The sequence below is a fragment of the Channa argus genome, chromosome 2, assembly GCF_033026475.1.
Source record: "Channa argus isolate prfri chromosome 2, Channa argus male v1.0, whole genome shotgun sequence".
Classification (NCBI taxonomy): domain Eukaryota; kingdom Metazoa; phylum Chordata; class Actinopteri; order Anabantiformes; family Channidae; genus Channa; species Channa argus.
Genome location: NC_090198.1, coordinates 27975852 through 27999224, shown reverse-complemented (window position 1 = coordinate 27999224; position 23373 = coordinate 27975852). Strand labels below are relative to the sequence as shown.

The window sequence follows — 23373 nt, the reverse complement described above, 5'->3', positions numbered from 1 at the left end:
TTTCGTCAGCCCCCTACGGGCCTGGGGCACCAAGCATTTGCCTGCCCCACCTGCTGGAACGGATGTTCGTCTTTCAATTATGTTAAATTAAGTATTTTTTCATGAATGAGTTTATCAAAGTTTCCAGGAGCAGCAGTCTCCTGTGTGGGTTTTGCACCAACTCATCAAAAGCTGCAGATTTAAGCCCTTTGTGACTATGAAGATGATGATGATGAAGAACTGCCTCACGGCCAGGTCGTCTCTTCAGAAAGGAGGTTGATAGCCTTAAATAAAGTGTTACTAAGAAAACTGAACATGTAAAATGAAGGCAGATCTGTCTGAAAAAGCTGTTTCTATAACCCAACAGTGGAGTCAACTCAAAGCTGTATTTACCGAACTTGCTTTTTGTCAAATTCAAGCCCGATACTTAAGTGAGGTAGTTTTACCATTTAAAAACTGAACAAAACAACTTTCTCTTCATTGATAACTTCGTTGGACTCGATTAACTGACATTTCCAACAGACAGCAGGTTTAACCATCTTAAAATGATTTACAATGTACAAAGACTGAGCCATTTTTAAACTTCACTGAGACATCAGTTAAACTCTAGTTCAGTTCTGTCTTTGAGAGATGTGAGGCAAGCAAACACACATGAAATTTGAAACATCTGTACATTTATACAATTAGAAGCATAAGAAGGTGAAATGGTGCGAGCGCACAGTGGATTTGTCGTACTACACACACGCACAAATACAATCATCATACAGTTTATAGAGCATTAAGTATTAAAAATGTTCTACATCCAAAATGAGAAACAGCTCCACGATGATTAATCTTGTACTCACTAAAAAATAAGTTTTTTTTTCTTTTTTTTTTTTTTACCAAAATACAAATCTGTGTAAATAAATTTAAAATATTTCACATGTAAAATCAGAAACACAAAAGAAGCCTCCACATGTCTGTTGCCAGAAATCGGCAACCATTGCACACAAATGATTGTGTCTATCTATTATGCAGCTGGGCATTTTGTGTGCGGCTACAGGGATGTTGAGGTAACACTGGGACACTGCAACAACTCCAGAACTGCTAAACCTGCACACATGTATCAAGAAATACTAAACAATACATACAATCGTGGAGTCTAATTATTTTCTTCAAAGTGTAGCAATGCGTTGTTTACACCTGTTTTCCTTCAGTTCATCTGTGTAAACCTTCCAGGAAGAACATAAGATGATTCCTTTCGGCTTTTAATCCCCACACAACTATACAACCACATCATGAACATTTCTTCTTCAGAAAACTAAAATCTTTAAACCCAATTAACTTGTTTTATAGAGTACAACCACACATTTGTAAATGTAGACAATGCAGTTTTTTCATGGGAATTTCCTGTTAGGTTTACTTTTTCTCATTCACAGAATAACACTGGCCAACAATTTCTCTTCTGCATAACACACTGTGACAGATCACCAGTTTTACAATGTGTTGATGGTGGCAACCAAATCCCAGTAGTGTGTGTATGCAGTAATACTCCCTTAGTCTACTGGCTTTTGCATATGCTGCACTGTCCTATAAAACACGCCTCTCTTTGGCAGTTTGTAGACCACATGACACAGTCATATATGTTTTCCAGTCAAGAAGAAAAGAGGTCGATCCTCTTTGAGGTTGGCAGTCTGGAATTCATCGCTGAGCCTGAACCTCCACTCCTCCTCCAGCTCCAACCTGCTCACCGTCTGCCTCAGTGAGCTACGATCTGCACTGATGACACACAGAGTCGCACCTACAGAGAAAAGGGGGGGGGGGGCAGAGACTTTAAAATCAAAATAACTTTTGGATGCAATCATGACAGAGATAATGAATCTTGATTCTTCAGTAAACTCATATTTGTTTATTCCACAATATATAAAATTTCAATGCATGACGTGTGTCATGTATTACATATTTTCCATTGAGTGTCACCTGCCCTTGTACCTTTGAGGAAGGTAAACTGCTTAAGGAACCTAGGAGTCACAAAGGAGTCAGCAAAACAGAGGAGAAGGCCGCTGAACTGCAGCCCTGTGGTGCTGATGTTGACAGACTGAGGTCTGGAGCTCACAAAACACACCGTCACCTGCAGGAGACACGAAGAGTCCAACTTTTATATATTTCTGTCCAGAGGTGAATAGTTTACCACAAGCAATTATTGAATCTACACTATGTCCAGATCAGTATCTATTCACATGCTTGTGCGTGTGTTTTCTGGGCACCTCAGGTCCCAGGTTGAGGTAACAATCCACAGACAGCACAGGCTGACTGTAATTTCTGGTGCTGAGGGGAAACAGTTTCTGGCTGGTGTGCTGGAGGTACTTTTCCAGGAGGAGCTGAGCTGGGGTCGCCAACAAAAGGTGCTTGCTGTCTGGGGCGCAGACGTACTGTGAGGGTCCTACTGATGTGGGAACATCTGTCACCTGGAGAGTTAAACATGAAGATAAAGGCACATGTTAAACATAACTAATGTTGTGTTACATGATGCTGTGAACTAAAACGTCGTAAGCGGCTGCACTCTGGTGTTCATAGTTGTTCTGCATTTACCTTGGTCTTGATAATAAATGTCCTGTATCCCCCTATAGCGACCTGCTTCTTCATGACACTGAACCTGTTGAACCTGCAGACAAGCAGTCCGGCACTGTTTACCCTCAGGGTGAAGTCCACGTCATGACAGGTGAAGCGTTCTTTGTCGTATTGGATGCTTTGACTCCGGTCGACATTGAGGAGCAGGAAGTCATGAAGGTGACCTCTGGAGAATGGCTCCATCTGCTTAGTGCCTGGTCAAAAAACAACAAATTACCAGTGTTAAGTTTAACATCTTGTTGTTGTATCAAAATGCAAAGACTTTCAGTAAAATACTGCTTTCAAATATGGTGGCTGGTGGCTCAAAGGGTAGAACATCAGGCTGGGATCCATATATCTGAATATCTGAAGCATCAAATCCCAGCCCATGCATCAGGTCTCTCTGTGTGTGTGTGTATGTGTGTGTGTGTATATATATATATATATATATATATGGGCTGGGATTTGATGCTGCAGATATATGGATTCCAGCCTGATGTTCTACCTGTACACACACACCCGCACAGACATCATACACAGAGTTTTACACACAATAATTTGTCCAACAAAGTAGCTTTGCAGAAAATATCACACTTTCACATACAGTAAATATAATTACATTTTTATTACAATTCAATGTTCAGTGTACATTTTGACATTGTGATCCCTGACCTGCAGGTCCATGGCTGCTCCACTTCCTGATTCCACACAGGCTGTAATGGGCCAGGTCTGGACAGGCCTCCATGTGCTGTAAGACCTGCTTCAGTGACACAGCATGCTCCACCGGGCCACTGAAAACCACAAGCAAAGAGCAGCTATATTAATACCAACTCACAATGTAATTAAACGCATTTCTACGACTAATACAAGCAACATGTGTAAGTACTTGTGCGCGTCGAGGTCCACTGCGTTCCACATAACACAGGAGTCATCGGCCAAGATGATGAAGGGCCAGACGTCACACGCTGGGCCCCCTCCCTCCAACTGACGACTGCGCTCAAGCTCCAAGTTGTGATATGACAGTTCTTTAATCAGGAAGTGAGCAGCACCTGCAATGGAACAACAATGTGTTTCTGAGGTGGCAGGCTATAAAATCACCAGCGTTCAATGACATGTCAGCATCTGTTAGTGAGATTTCTCCCTACGTACCCATCAATAGTAGCAGTAACATACCTATTCCAGCCCCATTGAAGACAGTGGGAAGCACCAGCATGATGTGGTTGGGCCAGTACTTTTTATAGACGGCCATCTCGTACTCTTTGACCACCAGGATATGTAGGTGTGAGGCCCCATCCATCGCATGGTACAGGTTAAACAGGCCGTGCTCGTGACGACCGGTGGTGGGGGTGAAGATTGGACTCTTAATGCAGTCTGGGCTCTGGAAGAAATTAACAAAGACGTCTTACAGTACTAAATAATTATGACAAGAGAAGTAGCAATTTCTTAAATAAGACCCCTGGTACAGACAGTGATTGCAATTAAAAAAGTCAATAGGGTCAATAAGGTTTTCTAGTGCTAATCTAAATTATTTGAAACAACCTGAAACAGGAATCACCCATGTGCATGCTATTATGGAGATATCCTTCCAATGGGCTACAGTAATACATCTGGACTTTAGCACCACCTTGTGGATAAATCTGGATTTTGCACCGTGGTTAAGCAAGTAAATTTTGTGGCATTTGTCCCTGTTTAGAAGGAAAGGAAATAATAAAGTTTCCCTTGGATGAAAAGAATCGCTACAGAAGTTGGAATCTGCCGTACTATAATAGTACAGCATGAAAGAATGGAAATTTTGTGGTTTTTTTATTATTGATGACTTCTTCTTCTCTTCTGTCTTTGGAAATTCTTACTCACCCAGCTCATGATTTTTCCAAAAGTTGTTTCTTACCCTACATGTGGATTATCTGTCACTCTGCATATCAGCAACAAAAACGGCATTACACACAACTTAATGCAAGTAGCTAAAGTGGACTTACCCAGTCAGACGTGAGGGGCAGCCTCATGCTCTCCAGCTGGCCTCCTGGCTGGCTGAAGCTAAAGTAGTGCTCTTTAGATTTTGGGATAATAAAGTAGAGCTGGATCTCTTCCCCGAGCAGCAGATTGGTGAATGTAAAGGCATGCAGTGTCGACTCATACATCTGAGTTACGATTACAGAAGCACACAATGACATTTCCAAGCCAGTGTTTGTCTCATATATGTGTGGACGTGTGTGTGTTCTGCTGACCTGGTATCTGGGGTTGAAGCCCAAGTACTGATGGCACTGCTCGCAGTGATGATAGGTGTTGTAGGCTGCATATTTAGACAGTTTGATCCGTGACGTCCGCCTACGTAAGTACACATCCTCTTGCCGCACAAGGATTCCTTGAGCCAATGCGGTAGAAGGACAGATTAGCACTATAGCACAGTGCAGGTTACTTCAAAGGAAAGGCCTTGATTTTGCACTATGGAATTTTTGAATATACATGTGCTTTTGTGACTGTGCTTACCCTCAGCACTGGGTTTAAATCCAGGGCAATACACATTGCTGATGTCGTCATACTTGGGGTCATGGATGGTGCAGTCAAAGGGCATCGTTCTCATAATGTCTGGCTTGGGCCAGGGAGCATTGGATGGGTGGTACTGAACCCCCTCCACCTGGGCACCTAAATACACAGTACGTTTACTAGCATATTCATTACACTACAGCACTGTCAATAGTTAAGTTTATTTGTTTTATAACATAACAAATATCTAAGTTTCTTTTTTCAAGTTCAAATTTTGACTTTAACAGCTTAAAACACTAGTTGTTCTGACTTTAAGTCTTAAAATTTGAAACGATGAGTTGAATTAGTGTAATTCTGCAAGTGCACTCAAAACTGTCAGGTTAGATGAGTTCCCAGCATGCAATGTTTGAGTCTTAAATATCTTCAGATATTCTCATTTTCTGTAGTATGATATGAAGTGTTTGTAGTAGGAAGTTTAATCGTTTCTTTCCACTATAGACTTGTTAAATAGAACAAGTTAGAATGTTAAACACAATAAAGGTTAGTGTTGAATTCGGTGCCTTTCCCCAGACAATGCTGTGAGATCAGTCTGCTGGGGATTTTTTTCTCTTTTTCTTCATTTAGACTGATTTTAGTGAAAAATGTCTGCAAAAACTGTGGATATAAGTTTGTTGTGTTAAATGTTAAATGAAGAACTCCCTCATTAAACTGAAAAATTCAAAGGAAAGATAGGGGTGGAAGAGCTAGTGTTACTCTCTGAAATGATGTGGGTGTGACACGGGGGCTACTGACTGCAGTTTATGTCTTCTTCATCGTAGATATCCACCTCCATCAGCCTGATCAGCATCCGAGACAGAATACCCAGGAAGTGCAGGTACGCCCCAGTCTTACCAACCTGACCACAGTAACATCATGGTGGAAAAGAATATTAAGTACACAATAGGAAAGGAGGTTGAGATTGACTAAAAAAAAAAAAAGAGAGAAAAAAAAAAAAAGCAAACCTGTGGGGGTCCACTGAGCAGCAGTCTCCGAGGGTGAAAGTTATCATTTCGTCCTTCGGCTCGATTGCTGCTGTCCATGTGGTTGGAACGGGGAACCGTCCACTGGCGATAATACAGTGACTGTTCCGTACACGTCATCATTTTACTCAGCAAGGGCCTAAACACAAAAGACGTGGTTCATAATTACATTTAACTTGTGAGACTCTGATCCACAAATCCACAAAATCGCAAATTGTTCACTTTGATTTTAATGACTCCAACAAACTTTTTTTTTTTCTACCTGAAGCTGCTTGCCCATGCGACCGACATGTGAGGGAGGAACGACGTACACCGTGGAAGCCCGCTCCCGTCACTGGTTGTAATAATGTCATATAGGGCACGAGGGAGTAGCACAGAAGGCGGCCGACTTGCTCCCCGTGCCCAGGAGCAGCTCGTATGAGGAGAGGAGGCTTGGGGGGACAAGGAGCCGGAGGAGTTGGATTTGGAGTGCTGGCGACGAGAGTGAGCGGGTGGAACCGGGGGAAGAGGTTGAGGGTGGGAGGTTTGCATTTGGGGCTGGGAATTTGTTTGAGATGACAGGTGATTCTGACTCTGAATCTGGGGTTGTGGATGCAACTGGGAGCTGGGTTGGGCCTGGGAATAAGGTTGGACTGGAGTTTGGCTTTGGTGTTGTGGTGTAGGATATGGAAGAGACTGAGATTGCGAGGGCGATTCTTTGGGGTCGAGGGTTCCTTTCTGAACACTGAGAGAGGTGGTGCTTTGAGAAGGGGAAGGATTCAAGGCCCCACTGTCTGGGCATGATTGGAGCTGCTGACTGGATGACAGAGGAGAGTCTCCTGGAAATTAAGCAATGAGAAAAACCATTCATTGGTTGTCACCTGTCAAACAGAGAGCGTACATTTGACATGTGCATTCCATCTCACCGTTTTCCGGTCCCTCCTCCTCTTCGTTGTCGGTGCTGCTGAGTTTCTCTGCGTCGCTCTCCAGCAGGTCACTTCCTGGCCCGGGCATGTTTGGGGATCGGGACTCTGCCCTCACCAGATAAGCAGCCAGCCCCAGCTCTTGTTCGAGAGTGGTTCGCTGAAGGTAGGAGCAGCTTATCACCCGAAGGTCACAGTACTTCAGTGACCTGTATGCAGAATTAAGTCTCTGTTCAAGCTTCAAGTAATATTTATTTGGCTTTCCGGCAAAAAACTATGGAGACTTTTTTTTCTTGGATTAAAAAATGTGTTTCTTCCACCTTAACTCAAGTCAGCGGGAGTACTTTGTGTACCTGGGCAATGATTCTCCCAGTGGCTCAGCTCCTGAAAGTATCAGAATGCAAGGAAGGGCCTCCAGCTCTAGGTAGGTACGAGGAAGCCAGTCATCATCCTGGACCTTGAGCCATTTCTACATGGCACACAAGAAGCATACATTTTGTTATTCATTTCTCTCCTTACAAGCTCACTAACCATAGAGTGGCTTAGCCTGTGAATTGGGATGTTACAAACCTTGATCTGATCAGTGAAGGTCTGTCCAATAATCAGAGCTTGGTTGGGATTCCCGAGTATGATCTCGAAGCTCTCCTCTAGACCCAGCTGCCCCCTCACTCTGGACAGCCGTCGATGGGCCCACGTTGCCAGAGCCAAGGAGGGGATACGCAGTAGGACCATGTGACCGTGATAAGCGGGACACTGCTGGGCAGCAGTGAGCAATGATTGTACAATCTCCAGGGTCTCCACTGAGGTGTGTTTGTGCAGATTGTGGGAGCCGCCAACTCTCCCGGAAGCAGCCATCAGAGCTACGCAGTAGTGCTGGATCAGCACCATAGTCCGGATCACAGCACTGTGCAGTGTAGGAAACCTGTGAGAGAGGTAAAAACGCCAAGGTCTTCATGGTGTACTTTTTTGTAAGCCTGCAAATAATTCAAAGCTTTGTGGCTTGTTTGTGGAGACCACGGGTGTGTGTGTTTTGCTGTGCTACCTTTCTTCCAGGGCAGATGCCATGCTTTCAAAAGAAGAATCATAACGCATCAAAGGCAGGCTGCTCCCTGAACGAGTCGACTCTAAAAGCTCTGACACACCAAAGTACCTCATCCTCTCATGATACAGGTCCACATCCTGCACACAAAAACACATGGTGGGCACACATTCAAGTGCAAGCTCTAAATCAAGTGTTTGTGTCAGTCTCCAGATTTGTGACTTTCCACTAGCTTCATCTTACGTTGCTGAATGAAGAAGGCCAGTGGACCTCATTGTAAGGGCTGATGCGGGTTGATTGTGTCTGAAGGGCAAAGGGGAAGGAGGTGACGTGGAGAATCAGGATGTTTGGAGCATCTCTGACCTGTCTGGAGTTTAACAACCGGTCTACCAGACCTGAACCACTGTCTGAGCAGCTGTATGATGACAGACAAACACACAGACAGCAATTAAGTGATTGCTTTGCTGATGTCCTTGTTGTACAGGTACAATGATGTATCATCTGTCAGTAATGTTTCTCTCACACCCACCTGGCAACGTCCCAGTGGGCATGATCATGAACCAGGATGTAGAGGGTGTAAGTGTTAGTGTGAGCTTCCTGGATAAGGCTGTCAATTCGTGCGTGAGCACTTTGGTCCATCTTGACCACGTAACGTTCAGCATCCCGTTCAGACACACACTCCAAGTCTAAACTCCCAAGCTCCCGAAGGACACCTGAGACAAAGGGAGAGGTGCAGGTCAATGTTATAACACATCCTCTTGTGTCTCATAAATACAGCTGTATTTAATAAATAAATAAATAAAATAAAAGAATTAATATTTATCCAGCTAACCAGAATTCCAGAGGTGGAGAACAGTCTGCTGAAACGTGACTTCGGAGGGTGGGACCAGGATGAGGAAGCTGACCCTGTCAAATGAGCCAAGGTCCAGGTTTTGTGTGCTGGAGTCGGCTATGGCACAAACATGGGACAGCAGCTTTCTAGCCACTGCCAGCTGGATGGGACGAATTTCACGCCACTCCACAGAGTATTCTACACAGGATTCCATATTGTATGATCACATAATTGTCCCAGGCAGCAAGCAGTGAAATAGAAGAGTGAAGAAACATCAATGTAAATGTGCATTTGAAGACACAATTCATTCATCGTACCTGCACAGACGTCTTTGGGGTTTGAGGAACTCTGTTTAGGACTGGGTGAGTCTTTTGAACATCGTGCGTGTGAATCCTTTGCACTGAGTTTGTCTTTGAGAATTGTGTCTTCAGCTGACTCCTGACTGCTGGAGAAGGGAGATGGCTCATTGCTGTCCACGATGGCACTATCCAGGAGGAAATCCATATCACCTTCTGAGAAAAAAAAAAAAGTTAACTGTGACTAAAATAATTTTAACTTTAAAGAACACACACTAAATAGTGCATGTAAATCAAAGGGCTGACACACCTTGCCCGAGAGTATTGCACAAGTGGATGAGTTCCTGTGCAACACCGGTGGAGAGCTGGTGGTCGATTTCTTTCAGACCGTCACTGGGAGAGAACATGCTCTCGGCCAAGGCCCGACACTGGTGTTTGCCTGCAATGCACAAACACAACTACACTCAAAGACATACTTCTTAAATAAAAGCTAATTTTCGTTTCATTGTCTGGACTTTAATTGTCAAACTTTCATATGCCCCACCTGTGACTACCACACAGGACTGTGTTTCCTGTCCCAGCCCAGTGACAATAATAACCACATAGCTGGTGTTTTCAAGCTGTCCTTCCATTAATCTGCAGAATGTTTTCTGGAGGCCTTGAGCCAAAGATCCCACGTGCTCCCCTAACACCACCACACTCTCTCCGCAGGACGACGCAGCCAGCTGTGCGAGCCAGGGAAGTTGGTTGGGGGTTACGGGTTGTTGGCTGTGGGGAGGTAAAGAGAAAGGCTGGGGGAGCCCAGGGAGGGTAGAGGCGATCTGGGGACAAAGTAAGTAAAAGAGGATTAGTAGTTTGTAAATTTATTAAATCTTATTCTGTGTTTCTCACTCGTGTTTGTTTTAAGGAAGTAAGGAAAAGCGAAGGTGTTTAAAAGGCACGAATAAGACAGTGGGTCAATTCTTAGATTCACCTCTATGCCATAGTGTCTCCCTTGGCTTGCAGGTGTTTGAGCCTGCTGGAACTGTCTGATCTCGCTGAGGTGGGACTCCCTCCATGACCTCATGAAGATCTGCTCCAAGTCCTCAATGAGGGGCACCTGGTCAGGGCCTTGGGAACAAAGGCAAGTGAAATACGATTTACAGTAACACTTAGTTTAGCTTGTGTGCCTTGTGGAGGCATTTATCAGTTACAGCCATAAAGCCATGACGCAGCCTCTACTCTGTGGCCCTACTAAACTCTGCCTTTTTATTTTGATATAGGATTTTAAACTAACCTAGCTGAACAAGGTAGTAGACCGTGAGGAGAATCTGCATCTCAGTGGACAGTGGCTGAATGGGTGAAGGTCCATAGTGTTGGTAGACTCTGGGAAGTGTCTGGGAGCTCAGGTAACAGCTCTGGAGCAGAGAACTGACAAGCACTTCACTGACATTGCCGGTCAGCTGAGGGAGATGGCCATGACCTGTGTCGCACAAAGATAAAACAGATTAACTAAATTTGGCCAATAACCATGACGCTGTTCATTCAGTTAATACATCCAAACAGGATCAAGTGGTGAGCAAGTGCAGTTTTACCCATTCCCATAGGAGAGGGGGTAGGGGTAGAGATGTAATGGGGATATGTAAGAGGGGCACAATATTGCGGCAAGAGTCAGAACAGACGGGTGGTGAAGGGTGCTGAACGTAATGCTGAAAACAAAAGGTGATACAAAGGACCTGAAATGGGGTGGAGAGGAGGTGAGGGTAGAAAGGCTGAGAAAGAGCCGGAGGTGTTGGCCGACCTCAGACCTACAAGGAGAAGCCAACTGTTGGCTGTGGGTGGTTACTCGAAACCAACTAATCCCATCTAGTCAATAATCACGTGACTGAGTTCTGTTACAGGTACAAATAAACAGTTAACAGTGGCTGTAGTCGCCCGCTGCATGTACGGTAGATGCTGCCATGTGTGGCAGAAAAAAGAAAACGTGTCCCTTGTCGCTATAATTACCCAGCATAAGTGTTCATCTAACCTTTGAAGATGACAGGTTGCAGTCTGCAGGTGTTTAGCAGCTGATCGGGCACAGTTACAGACAGCCCTGCGGGTGACAGAGGGGAGGACCCCTGTGATGAACTCAGCAGGGCTGCAGTCTCTGGATGGAGTAGAGGGAGCATGGAATTACATTTACAAAGTCAAATATCAATATCAAAGTCAAAATACCACAGTGATATCGGTACTCCATATTCAACCAGTTCACCAGTACTGACATACCACAGATTTGGTCATATTCTATCAAAATACTGAGTCCAGTTATTTAAATATATGGCATGAGGGCAAAATGGGATATTTTGTTTTATATTTATATGTGTGCAGCACTAGATGTATAGTATTTACAATATAAAGCAAATATTGACTCAGTATTTGTCCTTGCACAATCCATATCAAAAAATCCTCCGATATGCTCCAGAAATGGGGCAGATTCACGTTGGGATGAAAAAGAGAAATTTTCAGATTCTTGGGGGTTTTGCACAGTGCGATTTTTACCTAGTCTGGTTCCATTTGTCACAGCAGAGGATGAAGATAAGGCTGATGAAGATGGTGGTGTCTTCACGCTGCTCTCTGGCAGATTATTGGCAGATGACTCAGGTGACCAGCCCTTGTGCCTCTTTTTTGGAGGTCCAGCATTTGCATGGGGCCCTGGAGGATTATAAACAAGATTATGTATAGTATCAGCTTCAAAACTAGAAACTAAGCTTGCTGCTAAGATATATTTTTTCTCATTTCAGAATATAAACCATAGGAGGTTTTAAGATGGACTCGAGTTGATACGGCTGTATTTTATTCATACATTGAGTTGTCTTTTCCTCCTCAGCTCACTGTGGAAATGCAGTAATGACGAGACACATAAAAGCTCCACTTGTTAAAAGGGACATAAAAAAGGCAACATTAACAGGAAGGAAGTTCTTCATTCAGGAAAAAAAGAGTAGACAAGAGAGGGAATTTTACAACCTTGGTTTATAGAGGTGACAGACTGAGGCGGAGGGAGGGGAAAAAGGCAGACAGAAGAAAAGGAGGAGGCAGAACTTTAATGCCCATGTGTTGACGAATGAAAGCAGGGGAAACAAAGGTTGACCCCCAACACACAGTTAGCAGAAGTGTTATAATGCACACACACACACACACACACACACACACACACACACACACACACACACACACACCCCTTTTGGGCTGGTGGTGGTAGGAATGCTCCCTTTCAGCGGTGTGAAATAAATTGTAGCTGGGGGTGGAATTATAAACGTATCTATTTGAATGTTAAATAATTAACACATCAGTGTGTGTATACAGTACCTGTAGCTGAAGGTCTCCCAGGCCCTGACTTATTTAAATGACGCCGAGTGATAGAGGGAACAGTATGGCTGCCATTTATCAGCGAGTGAGGGGCGTCAGCTATTGGTGGAAGACCAGTAGGGCCCACATGTGACCCTGCTGTGTACAGTGAGTGACAAAAATAAAATGAATAGCAATTATCAGTGTGAAATGTCAAAACCTCATCATTTAGTTTCTGCTAGTTGTAATGGGATGGTGAAATGAAGGAAGTCTGTAATCTACTTACAGGCACAACAAAGTGTGTGAGTGCATGCTTATGTGTTTTACCTGCGTAGCTGCCAGGTGTGTGTGATGCCAGATTTGGGTGCTGCTCATCAGATGTCATGGGGCCTTCTGAAAGACTGGACCCAATCTGTCTCATCCTGCCATCTGAAACACACAAAGAAGATGTGTCCCGATGTCCATTGACATCCTGTCTTTGTTGTGCACGTGCAGGTGTATGTAAACCACACATTTTTAGGTCAGTTAATCAGAAGCAACAGAGAAATACAAGATTAACTGCATCTTTCTGCAGACTGTGACAGTTTCTCAATGCATGTGCAGAGCTTGCAACAGGTATTGTAACCATAGTAATGCTCAGATTAAAATAAACTAGACTGCTAAGCAACACATCCAAGACTTAAGCAAAAACACCAAGAAATTAGAGTTAATACTCCATAATCACACTTTTTACTTGTCTTTAGGGAAAGGTCTCTGCTTCATGGGCAACAAAAGTAACACTGTCAGAGGACAATTTATATTAGAGATTCTATTGTAATCTGCGCACTATGAAAGCACAACATTATTCTTCTCACCCAAACCATTTCAAACAAGCCTTGCAAAAGTATTCATACCCCTTAAAATGTTTTGTCACGTTACAACCACAAATGTAAATGTATTTTATTGGGGTTTTATGTGATAGACCAACACAAAGTGGCACATAATTGTGAAGTGGAAGGAAAATGATAAATGGTTTTCAAAGTTTTTACAAATGAATATATGAAAACTGTGCAGTGGATTCTTATTCAGCCCCCTTTGACAATACTGTCAAAACCACCTTTTGCTGCAATTACAGCTGCAAGTCTTTTGGGGTTTGTCTCTACCAGCTTTGCACATCTGGAGAATGAAACTTTTGCTCCTTCCTCTTTGAAAAAGTTCTTAAGCTCAGTCAGATTGGATGGAGAGTGTCTGTAAAATGCAGTTTTCAAGTCTTACCACAGATTGTCTTTTGGATTTCAGTCTGGACTCTGACTGGGTCATTCTAACACATGAATATGCTTTGATCTAAACCATTCCACTGAAGCTCTGGCTGTATGTTTAGGGTTGTTGTCCTGCTGGACATGAACCTCCTCCACAGACTCAAGTCTTTTGGAGACAAACAGGTTTTTTCTAAGATTGTCCTGTATTTGGCTCCATTCATCTTCCCATCAACTCTGACCAGCTTCCATGTCCCTGCTGAACAAAAGCATCCGCACAGCATGATGCTGCCATCACCATGCTTCACAGTGGAGATGGTGTGTCCAGGGTGATGTGTAGTGTTAGATTTCAGACACACATAACATTTTGCATTTAGGCCAAAAAGTTCAGTGTTCAAAGTTCAAAGCTAGGGATATTGCCTGCTGTGTTCCTTGGACTTGATGCTGTTGGTTCACTAATGTTCTCTAACAAACCTCTGAGGGCTTCACAGAACCACTGTATTTATACTGAGATGAAATTACACACAGGTGGACTATATTTACTAATTAGCTGAAGACAATTGGTTCCACTGGATTTTAGTTAGTGGTAAAGGGGGCTGAATTTGAAAACCATTTATAATTTTCCTTTCACTTCACAATTATGTGCCACTTTGTGTTTCTCTATCACATAAAATCCCAATAAAATACATTTACTTTTGTCAAAAATATCAATCAAATGCTCTTAAGTGATGAACTAAGTGTATAATATAAAGACAGTAGTGAATGAGCGAGTAGGGGGTGATTTTGGACAAATACACAGGGCTTACCTGATTAAATAAACCATCATCTGGTGTTGCTGACTAATGAGGAACGACTTCTGTAATACTACACCAGTGTTTCCACTGGAGAACATTTTCAGACACAGTGGCAAGAGGATAATAGAGGTTTTGCATTAACACACAAAAACATTTTTTTAATTTATTTATCGTGCAGCACTTTTAGTTGGTACATTTCATGAAAAGGTCTAGTAGAATGAGGTGAGTATTGATAGGATGCATTAATTACACGTAAATCATTTTTCCTGTATGTCTCACTGGGGGCCATATTAAAACCCTCTTGGATGTTCCTGCTCTAACCAGCTGTTTATGCTGTTGACATATATAACAGCAAAATCCAACCAATCAAGATTATATTACTTATATTACTTATGAAAGACAATGTTACAATAAATCAATATAATTTACTTTTGCTTATGCATGGACTTGGTTTAACAGCACAAAATCCTATTGTCGGACCTAATGTCACTGCTCTGCATTGTAATTATTACATGCATCCAGTTTCAGGTCTGTGCATCTGTCTGACACACACACACACACGCACGCACACATACACACAAACCTGCAGAGCAAAGAGGCTAAGGAGGAGCAGACAGACGAAAAATTGTGTGGAGGTGTGACCATGTTTCTTTTTGTTTTAGAACGTTACCACTGTGAAACAATCTTTGTTTGAACTTTGGATTTCTCTGATTTACACAGTTGTTCTCACTGCTCCTCTCTACACTCACTCACTATGTCACACTACTCCTGCTCTTGCACTCACCCAGCGAGATTAAATGTTGCGTTTAAGAACAGCAATGGACAAATCGTACCACCTTCAATAAGTCAACAACATCCATCTCAAGAGAATGGCTGGTTCTCATTCTCATACTTCACGTAAAAAAAGGAATAGATTGGATGTTAGAATTTGGGCACAAAATCAATAAGAATGGCTTCTGAATCCCCCCTTACCACCCGTGATAATGGATCAGTCATGATCATAACATCACCATATTTACCTGTGGTGTAGGTGTGGTGGTGGGGGTCTTGGTGACATGGCTGCCTGCCATGCATGTACTATCGTAGGGGAAACACTGCTATACTTTTATCTCTATAATTCTAGATTTCCACTAATAATACCTTCTTCCTGTTGTTCTTCATATTTTATTATATATTATAGCGTGTCCAGGCACGTCTGAGTCTTACCATGTCCCCTCCAGCAGATGGGAGCTCCTTTGACCAGCACACCCTGGTTGTTTCGGTACAGATGGTACTTCAAGTGCTTCTGTTTCTTGGGCTGGGTGGTGAGCTTCAGGTTAATGTGGTTGGAGAACTCAGTGAAGTAGCTGAAGCCCTTCTCTCCACAGCCCACACAGTTCCCTGAGAAGCCTGGACAGAGCATATATAAAGAAAAAGGTATGATTGCAGCAGAATTTACTGCATGAGACCTTACAATAACACACATGTTCATGGCTGTGTAATGTTGCATGTTGTTGTTTTTTCAAATAAGACTTTCAAGACCTTCAAGGAACAGAAATGAGATCTCCCAGTGTCCTGTCTCACCCAGCAGTGCGTTTCGACCCCGTTCATCTGGGAGGAAGCGGCGGTCCACAGCGCATACGAGCAGGGTCTCAGAGAGGGAGGGGGATTTTACCCCGATCAGCATGAACCCAGGGGGCACATCCAGTGGATCCAATGCCAGCGAGGACAGACGCAAGTCCCTACCTGCCTGACAGAAGCCTGTAGGGAGAAAAAGATTGGATGGTACAGTTATCCCTGCTCATCTGTAGCCACTGAGATATTTTTTACAGGTGAGCCACACAAAATGTGACTGCAGTATGAAATGTACAAACCATCTGTGGTGCAACATCCCTCAGGTGGGGGCTTCATCTGATATGGAATTGGAGGGCTGTTTGACTCTGAACCATCTTCATCATCCTCATCATCATTCTCTGGTCGGCCTATAGAAAAGAAAAAAGTGTGCAGCCTATTAAGTTGCAGGCTTTGTTACGTTATCCTGATATTAAGTTCCTCCAAAAGCAATCAGAGGCTCAGATGCCAGGATTTAAACTGCTTAACTCATTACCACAACTTAAAACCCACCATTCTGTGCCAAAAGCTGCTCGGTCTCAAGGTATAACTGCGAGAAGACAGGTCGAGGCACTACAGTGTTGGACCTCAGTGATGCCTCAATGGAGTTATGGAGGACTTCCTCAAAGCGCGTGGTCCGCAGCTGGCCCGCATAGGAGTTCCCCATTGGTAACCTGCAAAAACACATCCACTTCACATTGGACATTATAAATTTAAAGGCATATGTTACACTTTGCAGCTTTTAGGTCCTGAGCTTGTAGTTTTAACTTAAAAAGGACTGTCTGAATTTTTATGTCAAGTAAAAAAAATGTAATTCATTCTTCTACCACAACTAAATGTAATCATGATTAGTTTTTATGGTGTAAATTACTGCTTTGGTTTGGCTGGTTTGGATTTGTAAGTTCATTGAACAAGTGAGGTACAGTAATTTTCTAAAAGGTAATATTCTAGGTCTGCCTCATTTGTCCAGTTTCTTTGTGTTAACTTTGTCATGTTGCATTTATTTTGTTGACCCTTCCTGGTAGTTCTGTAAACTATTATTAAATTCAACACTGACTTCTATCATGGTTCACATCGTTACCCGTCATCTAATTTGAAAAGTAATAAAAAGGGAAAGTTTTCAACATGAATGTTTTCTTTAAATTGCCAAAAAGAAAAAAGGAATTTTTAGACTTAAACCTACACTGCAATTTAAACCAATGCTGAAACAAACCTACCAAATCAAACAGAAATCACTTCTATGATCAGTCAATAGGGTGAACGCTAAAAGATAAAGTGAGTGAAGTGAATGTCTCTGCACCAGCATCATTGTCAGTGTCACAGGAGGCTTCCACAGCACTTTGAGCGTTAAGTGTGTATTTACAAAATTATATGTGACAAACTGTAACTTTTTAATTTGATGATGAGTAAAGGATCAGAACTTCCTGTTTCTAACACTAAAGCCTAGAATTTGTCAGTTGAATGGTGATTCCAGTTTGCCATTTGTTTCAGCCTTACAAATGACTGTACTCTAAAGAAAGAAGTAGGAAAACTGCAACAACTAAAAGGTTTGTGTACAGAACACACTGAAACTTTATGTTTGATTAGGCCCGCTGACAGTGAAAATAAATATACTGCCAAATATAGTCAAGTTTATGCCACACACACACACACACACACACACACACACACACACACACACACACAAGCATAAGCATAAACAGTGGTTACTAGTGGATGGCATCTGTCCAGACAGCGTGCCATAAAATCAGCAGCACTTACAGAGTCAGGACACCCTGACCTAGACGCTACTCCCTCCCTCTCTCTGTGTCTCTATTATCTCTGGCTCTCTCTGGTTTTCTCCTGGGTTCACCTCCCTCATCTGCTCCCAATAACAGAGAAAATAGAAAGAGGTATTACAGAAGACAGGCAAAAGGAGACATGAAACTTGAAAATTGTGCTTGAAAAAAATAAGGATGGAGACTGATATAAAAACAGAGTGTAAAGAAAGACAGATAGAAGAAAATAACATATCGAGACAAAGAGTGGACGTGACAGAGCGTACCACACTGTGTCCAGATACACTGGACATCATGCTGTGTGTGTGTGTGTGGTGTGTTAGGCACATGGCAATGGACAAACAAAAGCACGCTCGCTCACTCACCCACACACACACATACACCCCCTCCTGCTCTCATGTCTCATATGTTTTAAATATGCACCCAAGCATAAGAGTTTCACTGGTAAAACAAACATGAATCTATGTATTTTTCCACTTTTGGTGTCCAGACATCGTGCCATAAAATCAGCTACACTGATTGTGTCAGGGCACTCTGACCTAGCTGCTTCCCCCTCCCTCTCTCTGTTTTTCTACTTTCTCCGTCACTGCATTACTCTCGCTCTGGTTTTCTCCCTGTTCACCTCCCCACTCTGCACTTCTTAGCACAACATTTTAGCAAATGTTAGAAAATGTGTCATTAGGGGAGCGTCATTATGTCACACAATAAAATGTCGATCCTGTCTGTGGATTAATGTGAGTCGCTGCTGGCAACTGCATTTTAAACACTCTAATTACTGCTTTGCCCGAATGACAGACTGAATAAATGTGTAACTAACACTGAGTGAGGCATCTGAGTGGGGGAAGATTTACTCCTTTCTGCACTTTTGACTGTTCATATTCTGGCTGCCAAACACACACACACACACACACACACACACACACCAACTTTCATACGGCTGCCCTGTCAACCTGTAAACACACTGCTGAGTCAAAGACCTGTAGGTCAGGTTAATATAAAGACTGTTTGTGAGGATTCTGTGTTTTCGTAAACTAGGGCTGTGGTATTATTTCATAGATTGTGTCATAGATTGCGTGACCACATGTTTGCAAACACGCCATTAACGTGGACATTTCACACGAGGCTACAAACAGAAAAAACTGTGGAAGGTCGAGTTCACACACTGACAAGTTTGAGTTCAATCTGAAAATAGCGCTTCCTCTGTTGTTCGGCAATAGTTGGGCGACAAATCAGATGACTATCAATTTGGAAGTTGTGTCAGAAACCTGTACTGACAAACACACCAAATTTGTTCTTCAACCTCAAACACAAACAAGGAGGGAAATATGGCAGATTGCTGGACCAACAACAACAACAGTAACAAACTCCTTTAATTCAGAAAGGTTTTTCAGCATCTTTAAGTAAAGAATAATGACTCGAAATAAACTGTGACAATTATTGATATGAACTGATATCAATAACTGGTGGCTTAGTGGCCCTGCACAGACATAAAGACCGAGCTCTGAAGGGAAAGGCTGTTGATCTTCAAACAAACAAAAACAAACAAACCATTTCATATCAATAAGTCATATTCAAAACCTCATGTCTTGCAGCCAACAACATTTAAGGGTTGTGGTATTATTAAACCTACGCAAAATGGTTTGGCAAGTTGTCAGAAATTGATGGTGGAGGTAAACAAATTTCGGTTTAGGGTTGAGGGATGGCCACATTGGGGCAGAGTCTGGTCTAATCATCTCTGCCTTTGTTCCTCGGGAATTTGTACTTTTCAACAACGTAAACAAAACCCTTTTATTGAGATCACAGCAGAGAAAATGACGACCATAACATAACCGTTGTTTTTTTCCCCAGTTTGACCAATATTTGAAGCTGCTGCTGCTGAGATTGTTTGATACTGCCCCACTGGTAATATGGAGGACTGCATGTCGTGTACTATATAATATTCCATATACCACTATGACCTATGTGATGAATATGTTTGTTGGCTGGAGAATCCGGTATCCATCAACCCACAACAGGGAAAGCGCTTCAGAAACAGGAAGGATGAATGGATGTTGTAACAATAGCAACTTTTTCTAAAACTTAGATAAAAGTATAGGAATGTAGTGGTAAGACAAGTAGCGCATATAACAAAGTTCAATAAAACAGAACAGACAGTACTATTTGTTGGAAAATATTTAAGCCAAATTTTTTACTTGTTGAGAGGCTCATAAATGAAGGTTTGATCATATTGGTGGTGGAATTAACGTTCTTTTTCGATCCTAAGCTTAAAGCCTGAGAAACCGTGACAGCGGGCTTTCAGCTTGTATTTCTTCTCTTTAAATTCATGTTGAATTTACACACTCACAGAAACTCTCTTTCTTTCTGACACACACACACACCTCGCAGCCCACCTTCTGCCCCCACACTTTCATATGTAAAGAAGCGGTGTAGGCTTTTAATGCTCTGTACCACTTTGTAGACAGACGGAGGGTGGAAGACAAAAAGCCCTGTCATAACACAGCCAGCACTGAGAGGAAGTAATCACACCTTCAACCAAAGAGCAGCCAGAGAGGAGACAGGGAGGAGATGAATTCTGCATTTTATTTAATCATGACCAACTGTAATTATATAATTACAAGTGTGAATCTAGAGTTAGTTTTTTTCCATCAGCCAGTTGTGTAAGGAAGCAGCCAAATGAAGCTGTGTCTGTATTTTTTAAATGTCCACCTGCTTCTTTAATCCCCACGCTGACTTTAAGGGTTATGTTAAAAACAAAGTCCGTGCAGCAGAGATGACAGAAAAAAGCATTACTTTTCTCAGAGGAAGCTTTGTTGATCTTTTCTCCTCCCATCTCCCCCTCCCTTCTCTCCCCCTGAAGTGGAAGTGGGAGATCCTTTCATCCCCACCCCTCCTCCTCCTTCTCTCTCTTTCACCCTGTGGAGAGAGAGACACTACTGGGGTGTTTTATAACCCCTCAGACCCCCTTCCCACCACCACCACTCAAACACACAACCTCACACATTCAAACCTGTAGTTAGGGTCCCTCTAAACTCCGTGTGATCTATGCACTCAACTCCCACACAACAGCAATTTTCTATTCAGAGTTTTTAAACTTTTAGGCTCTTTGTGAGCAAATACTTTTCAGGATATTAGTGATTCTGTCAGGTGGATGTAACCAACACCGGGCCAAGTAAGACATCTGCCATCATTAACAATCTATCTAACCCACCTTTCAATTTTAAGAATTTATTAGTTTGAAGGATGTCTCATGACCTCAAGGTCAAAGGTGAGGCTAGATAAAAATGTTTAAATAAGTCTTTGATGTGGCCCATACTTCTAACACGCACACGCACAAACACACACATATAAATATGCAGATGCACACACATCCATTTGGACCCACGCACACAGTCTCCTGTGGGCTCTGGCTTAGTGGACACAAAGGGCTTGTCTTGAGGGGTGAAAGGTCATCCTGGGAGAGGTTAGATAAGAACCACGGGCTCTTTCTCTGCTCGCCAGCCCCACATACCACACACACACACACACGCACACACCAAATGCTGCTATTCTTCCATTCTTTTAAGCCGCAACAAGCAGGGTTCCAGTGTTGTCTAACATCTTTCCTGTCACCTTTAACACACAAACATGCAGACGTGCACAATTAAGTGAATGCACACATACAGATACAGTCTGCTCGACAATTTGCATGAATACACATACAATGCATCATGATTATGTGGTAAAGTTTGAGTGTTTATGTTTGTATTTGAGAGACAGATAAGGCAGAGGAATTTCAAGCAGTGTCAGCTGGTCAGCGCAGCATCTCTTTTAGGCCTGAACCGTAGAATTAAAAGAAAAAAACTAAACAAAACGTGCAGCTTTGCAGAGGCTCTGTGAGCACTGACCCACAGCCAAACAAATGCAAAAGGGATGTCGGCTGCACACACACACACACACACACACACACACACACACACACACACCGCTGACCGGTGACCCATAGTAAATGATCTCATTCACAGTTTAGCCAACAGACACTGGATCGATGACCAAGTGACCAACTGCTCGGGTAACCACTTCCTCCACATCCACATCAACACACTCTGCACTGGAAAGCTTCTCGGCAGACAGCTCTGCTAAAAGACAATTTGTTTAGTGTGCTATAACACATTGTCCACTACAGTGACACACAGTGTGTGTCTTCTGCAGAACATTCAACAGTTCATTATCTGCTAGAGTTAAAGGAATAACTGGAAGGCACTACAACACTCCAACTCCCCGGGTATTCAAAGTCGTGTGCACGTTGCTTCGCTATCTTTCCACTCGTCCTTGAGCATTTTTTTTTTCCTTCTACTCTCTATCTAGCACAACTCCGGGGGACGTTGTGTTGTCTACACTCGTGCAAATCTGTCTGGAACTGTACCTCAGTGTGGTTTGAAACATTTCATCCACAGACGTTCTGACATGAAGTGTTTCATTGATTACAAAAGTAATTAGCACAGAACGTTATGAAGAGCAGCAGACATATAGGGAAAGGTAGATACTGCTAAACTGACACAGCAAAATGAAAGCAGAGACGCTTCGATTCCTTCTCTCCTGTGACTCTGTGAGTCAATTTCACACTGGCGTTTTTTGCTCTGCACTATTCCTTTCTGCACAGTTGGGTGCAAATGTTTGCATCCCGTTAAACTGAATTGGCAAAAAAAGGTAAAACATAAACATAATTTTTTCTTTTATCAACATAATACTTAATGCACCTTCAGCTAGTAAATGTCTCTTAGAAGTAACAACGATGGCCAAGGAGTGTCTACAAAGAAAGGTAAAATAAAATAAGGAGAATTATACCAGTGCAAAAAGTTGATACATTTATTAAAAATGTACTTCTGACGGAGGAACATTTGTTCTCGCTAAATGTGCATTAAATTTAGATGAAAGAGTTAAACTGACTAAACAGGTTGATGTGACCTATGAAGGTTGTTGTTAGCAATAAACTCTTACTTCAACGAAAATTTTTATTTAGAGTCCGTGAAAAGTACAATACGAGTTGAAGTAATCATCAACGTTTCCATTTTTCCGTTTCAAGTTAAAAAGAATTTCTTTTTTTTTTTTGGTTACATCCACGAAAACCAAAGCGTTAAGTGTACAACATGCGGCTGCAGCTGTCGTGTAAAACGTCATAACTGGGAAGAAGAACGTGAAGGAGCGAGAAGAGCGCGACAGGTTTCGGACCGTGCTCCGTCTCTGCCTCCACACAAAGCGAACTTCCGAAGGGGTTTTACCTCTGCGCTGCCGCGGGAGAAGCTCAGCAAAACGGGTCTTTCAGCAAAATCCCACCACTGTCACCATGTCGACGGCGTCAAACCTTCCGCGGTACTGACTGACGCTCGTGTCATCACCTCCGATCCTCCGCGAGGAGAGGGCCCCTCCCCCCCCTCCGTCCTTCACAATAATGGTACGGTCCGAAAATAATGGTTTGTTTCGCTGAGCGCAGTTTTAATTGGTTCTCTCAACCACAGGCAGCAGGGGAAGAAGTACTCAGACGTTCTACTTT

At 42.8% G+C, this 23373-nt stretch overlaps 1 protein-coding gene across 7 annotated transcripts; it reads right to left on the bottom strand.

Moving 5' to 3' along the window:
- Positions 1-658: 658 nt before the first annotated feature.
- Positions 659-23257, bottom strand: greb1 (growth regulating estrogen receptor binding 1). Of its 7 annotated transcripts, XM_067489079.1 has the most exons (35): positions 23102-23254; positions 17827-17926; positions 16579-16739; positions 16329-16436; positions 15997-16215; positions 15682-15864; positions 12774-12875; positions 12468-12605; positions 11661-11813; positions 11149-11268; positions 10417-10602; positions 10114-10250; positions 9685-9961; positions 9451-9579; positions 9162-9356; positions 8845-9042; positions 8542-8725; positions 8256-8427; positions 8016-8152; positions 7544-7895; positions 7327-7442; positions 6977-7182; positions 6334-6889; positions 6054-6210; positions 5845-5947; positions 5056-5211; positions 4794-4930; positions 4545-4706; positions 3742-3946; positions 3455-3617; positions 3241-3359; positions 2551-2783; positions 2199-2426; positions 1951-2089; positions 659-1759 (listed from the first exon to the last, which is right to left on the bottom strand). In XM_067489079.1, the coding sequence occupies exons 3-35, from the start codon at positions 16730-16732 to the stop codon at positions 1596-1598; spliced, it is 5988 nt and encodes a 1995-aa protein (XP_067345180.1). In that variant the 5' UTR covers positions 16733-16739; positions 17827-17926; positions 23102-23254; the 3' UTR covers positions 659-1595. The 7 variants fall into 7 exon arrangements, with proteins under 7 accessions (XP_067345180.1, XP_067345188.1, XP_067345172.1 ...); XM_067489087.1 differs by lacking the exon at positions 17827-17926 and having other exon boundaries at positions 12468-12602; positions 23102-23257; XM_067489071.1 differs by lacking the exon at positions 17827-17926 and having other exon boundaries at positions 660-1759; positions 23102-23257.
- Between the last annotated feature and the right edge of the window lie 116 nt (positions 23258-23373).

Bases quoted from the DNA above. Each gene is read 5' to 3' on its own strand.
- greb1 (XM_067489071.1), bottom strand. From the start codon at position 16,732: ATGGGGAACTCCTATGCGGGCCAGCTGCGGACCACGCGCTTTGAGGAA. The intron at 12,606-12,773 runs GTAAAACACATA...CACTGTACACAG, and splicing joins CACACCTGGCAGCTACGCAG to CAGGGTCACATGTGGGCCCT. The intron at 11,269-11,660 runs GTAAAAATCGCA...TACTCCATCCAG, and splicing joins GACAAATGGAACCAGACTAG to AGACTGCAGCCCTGCTGAGT.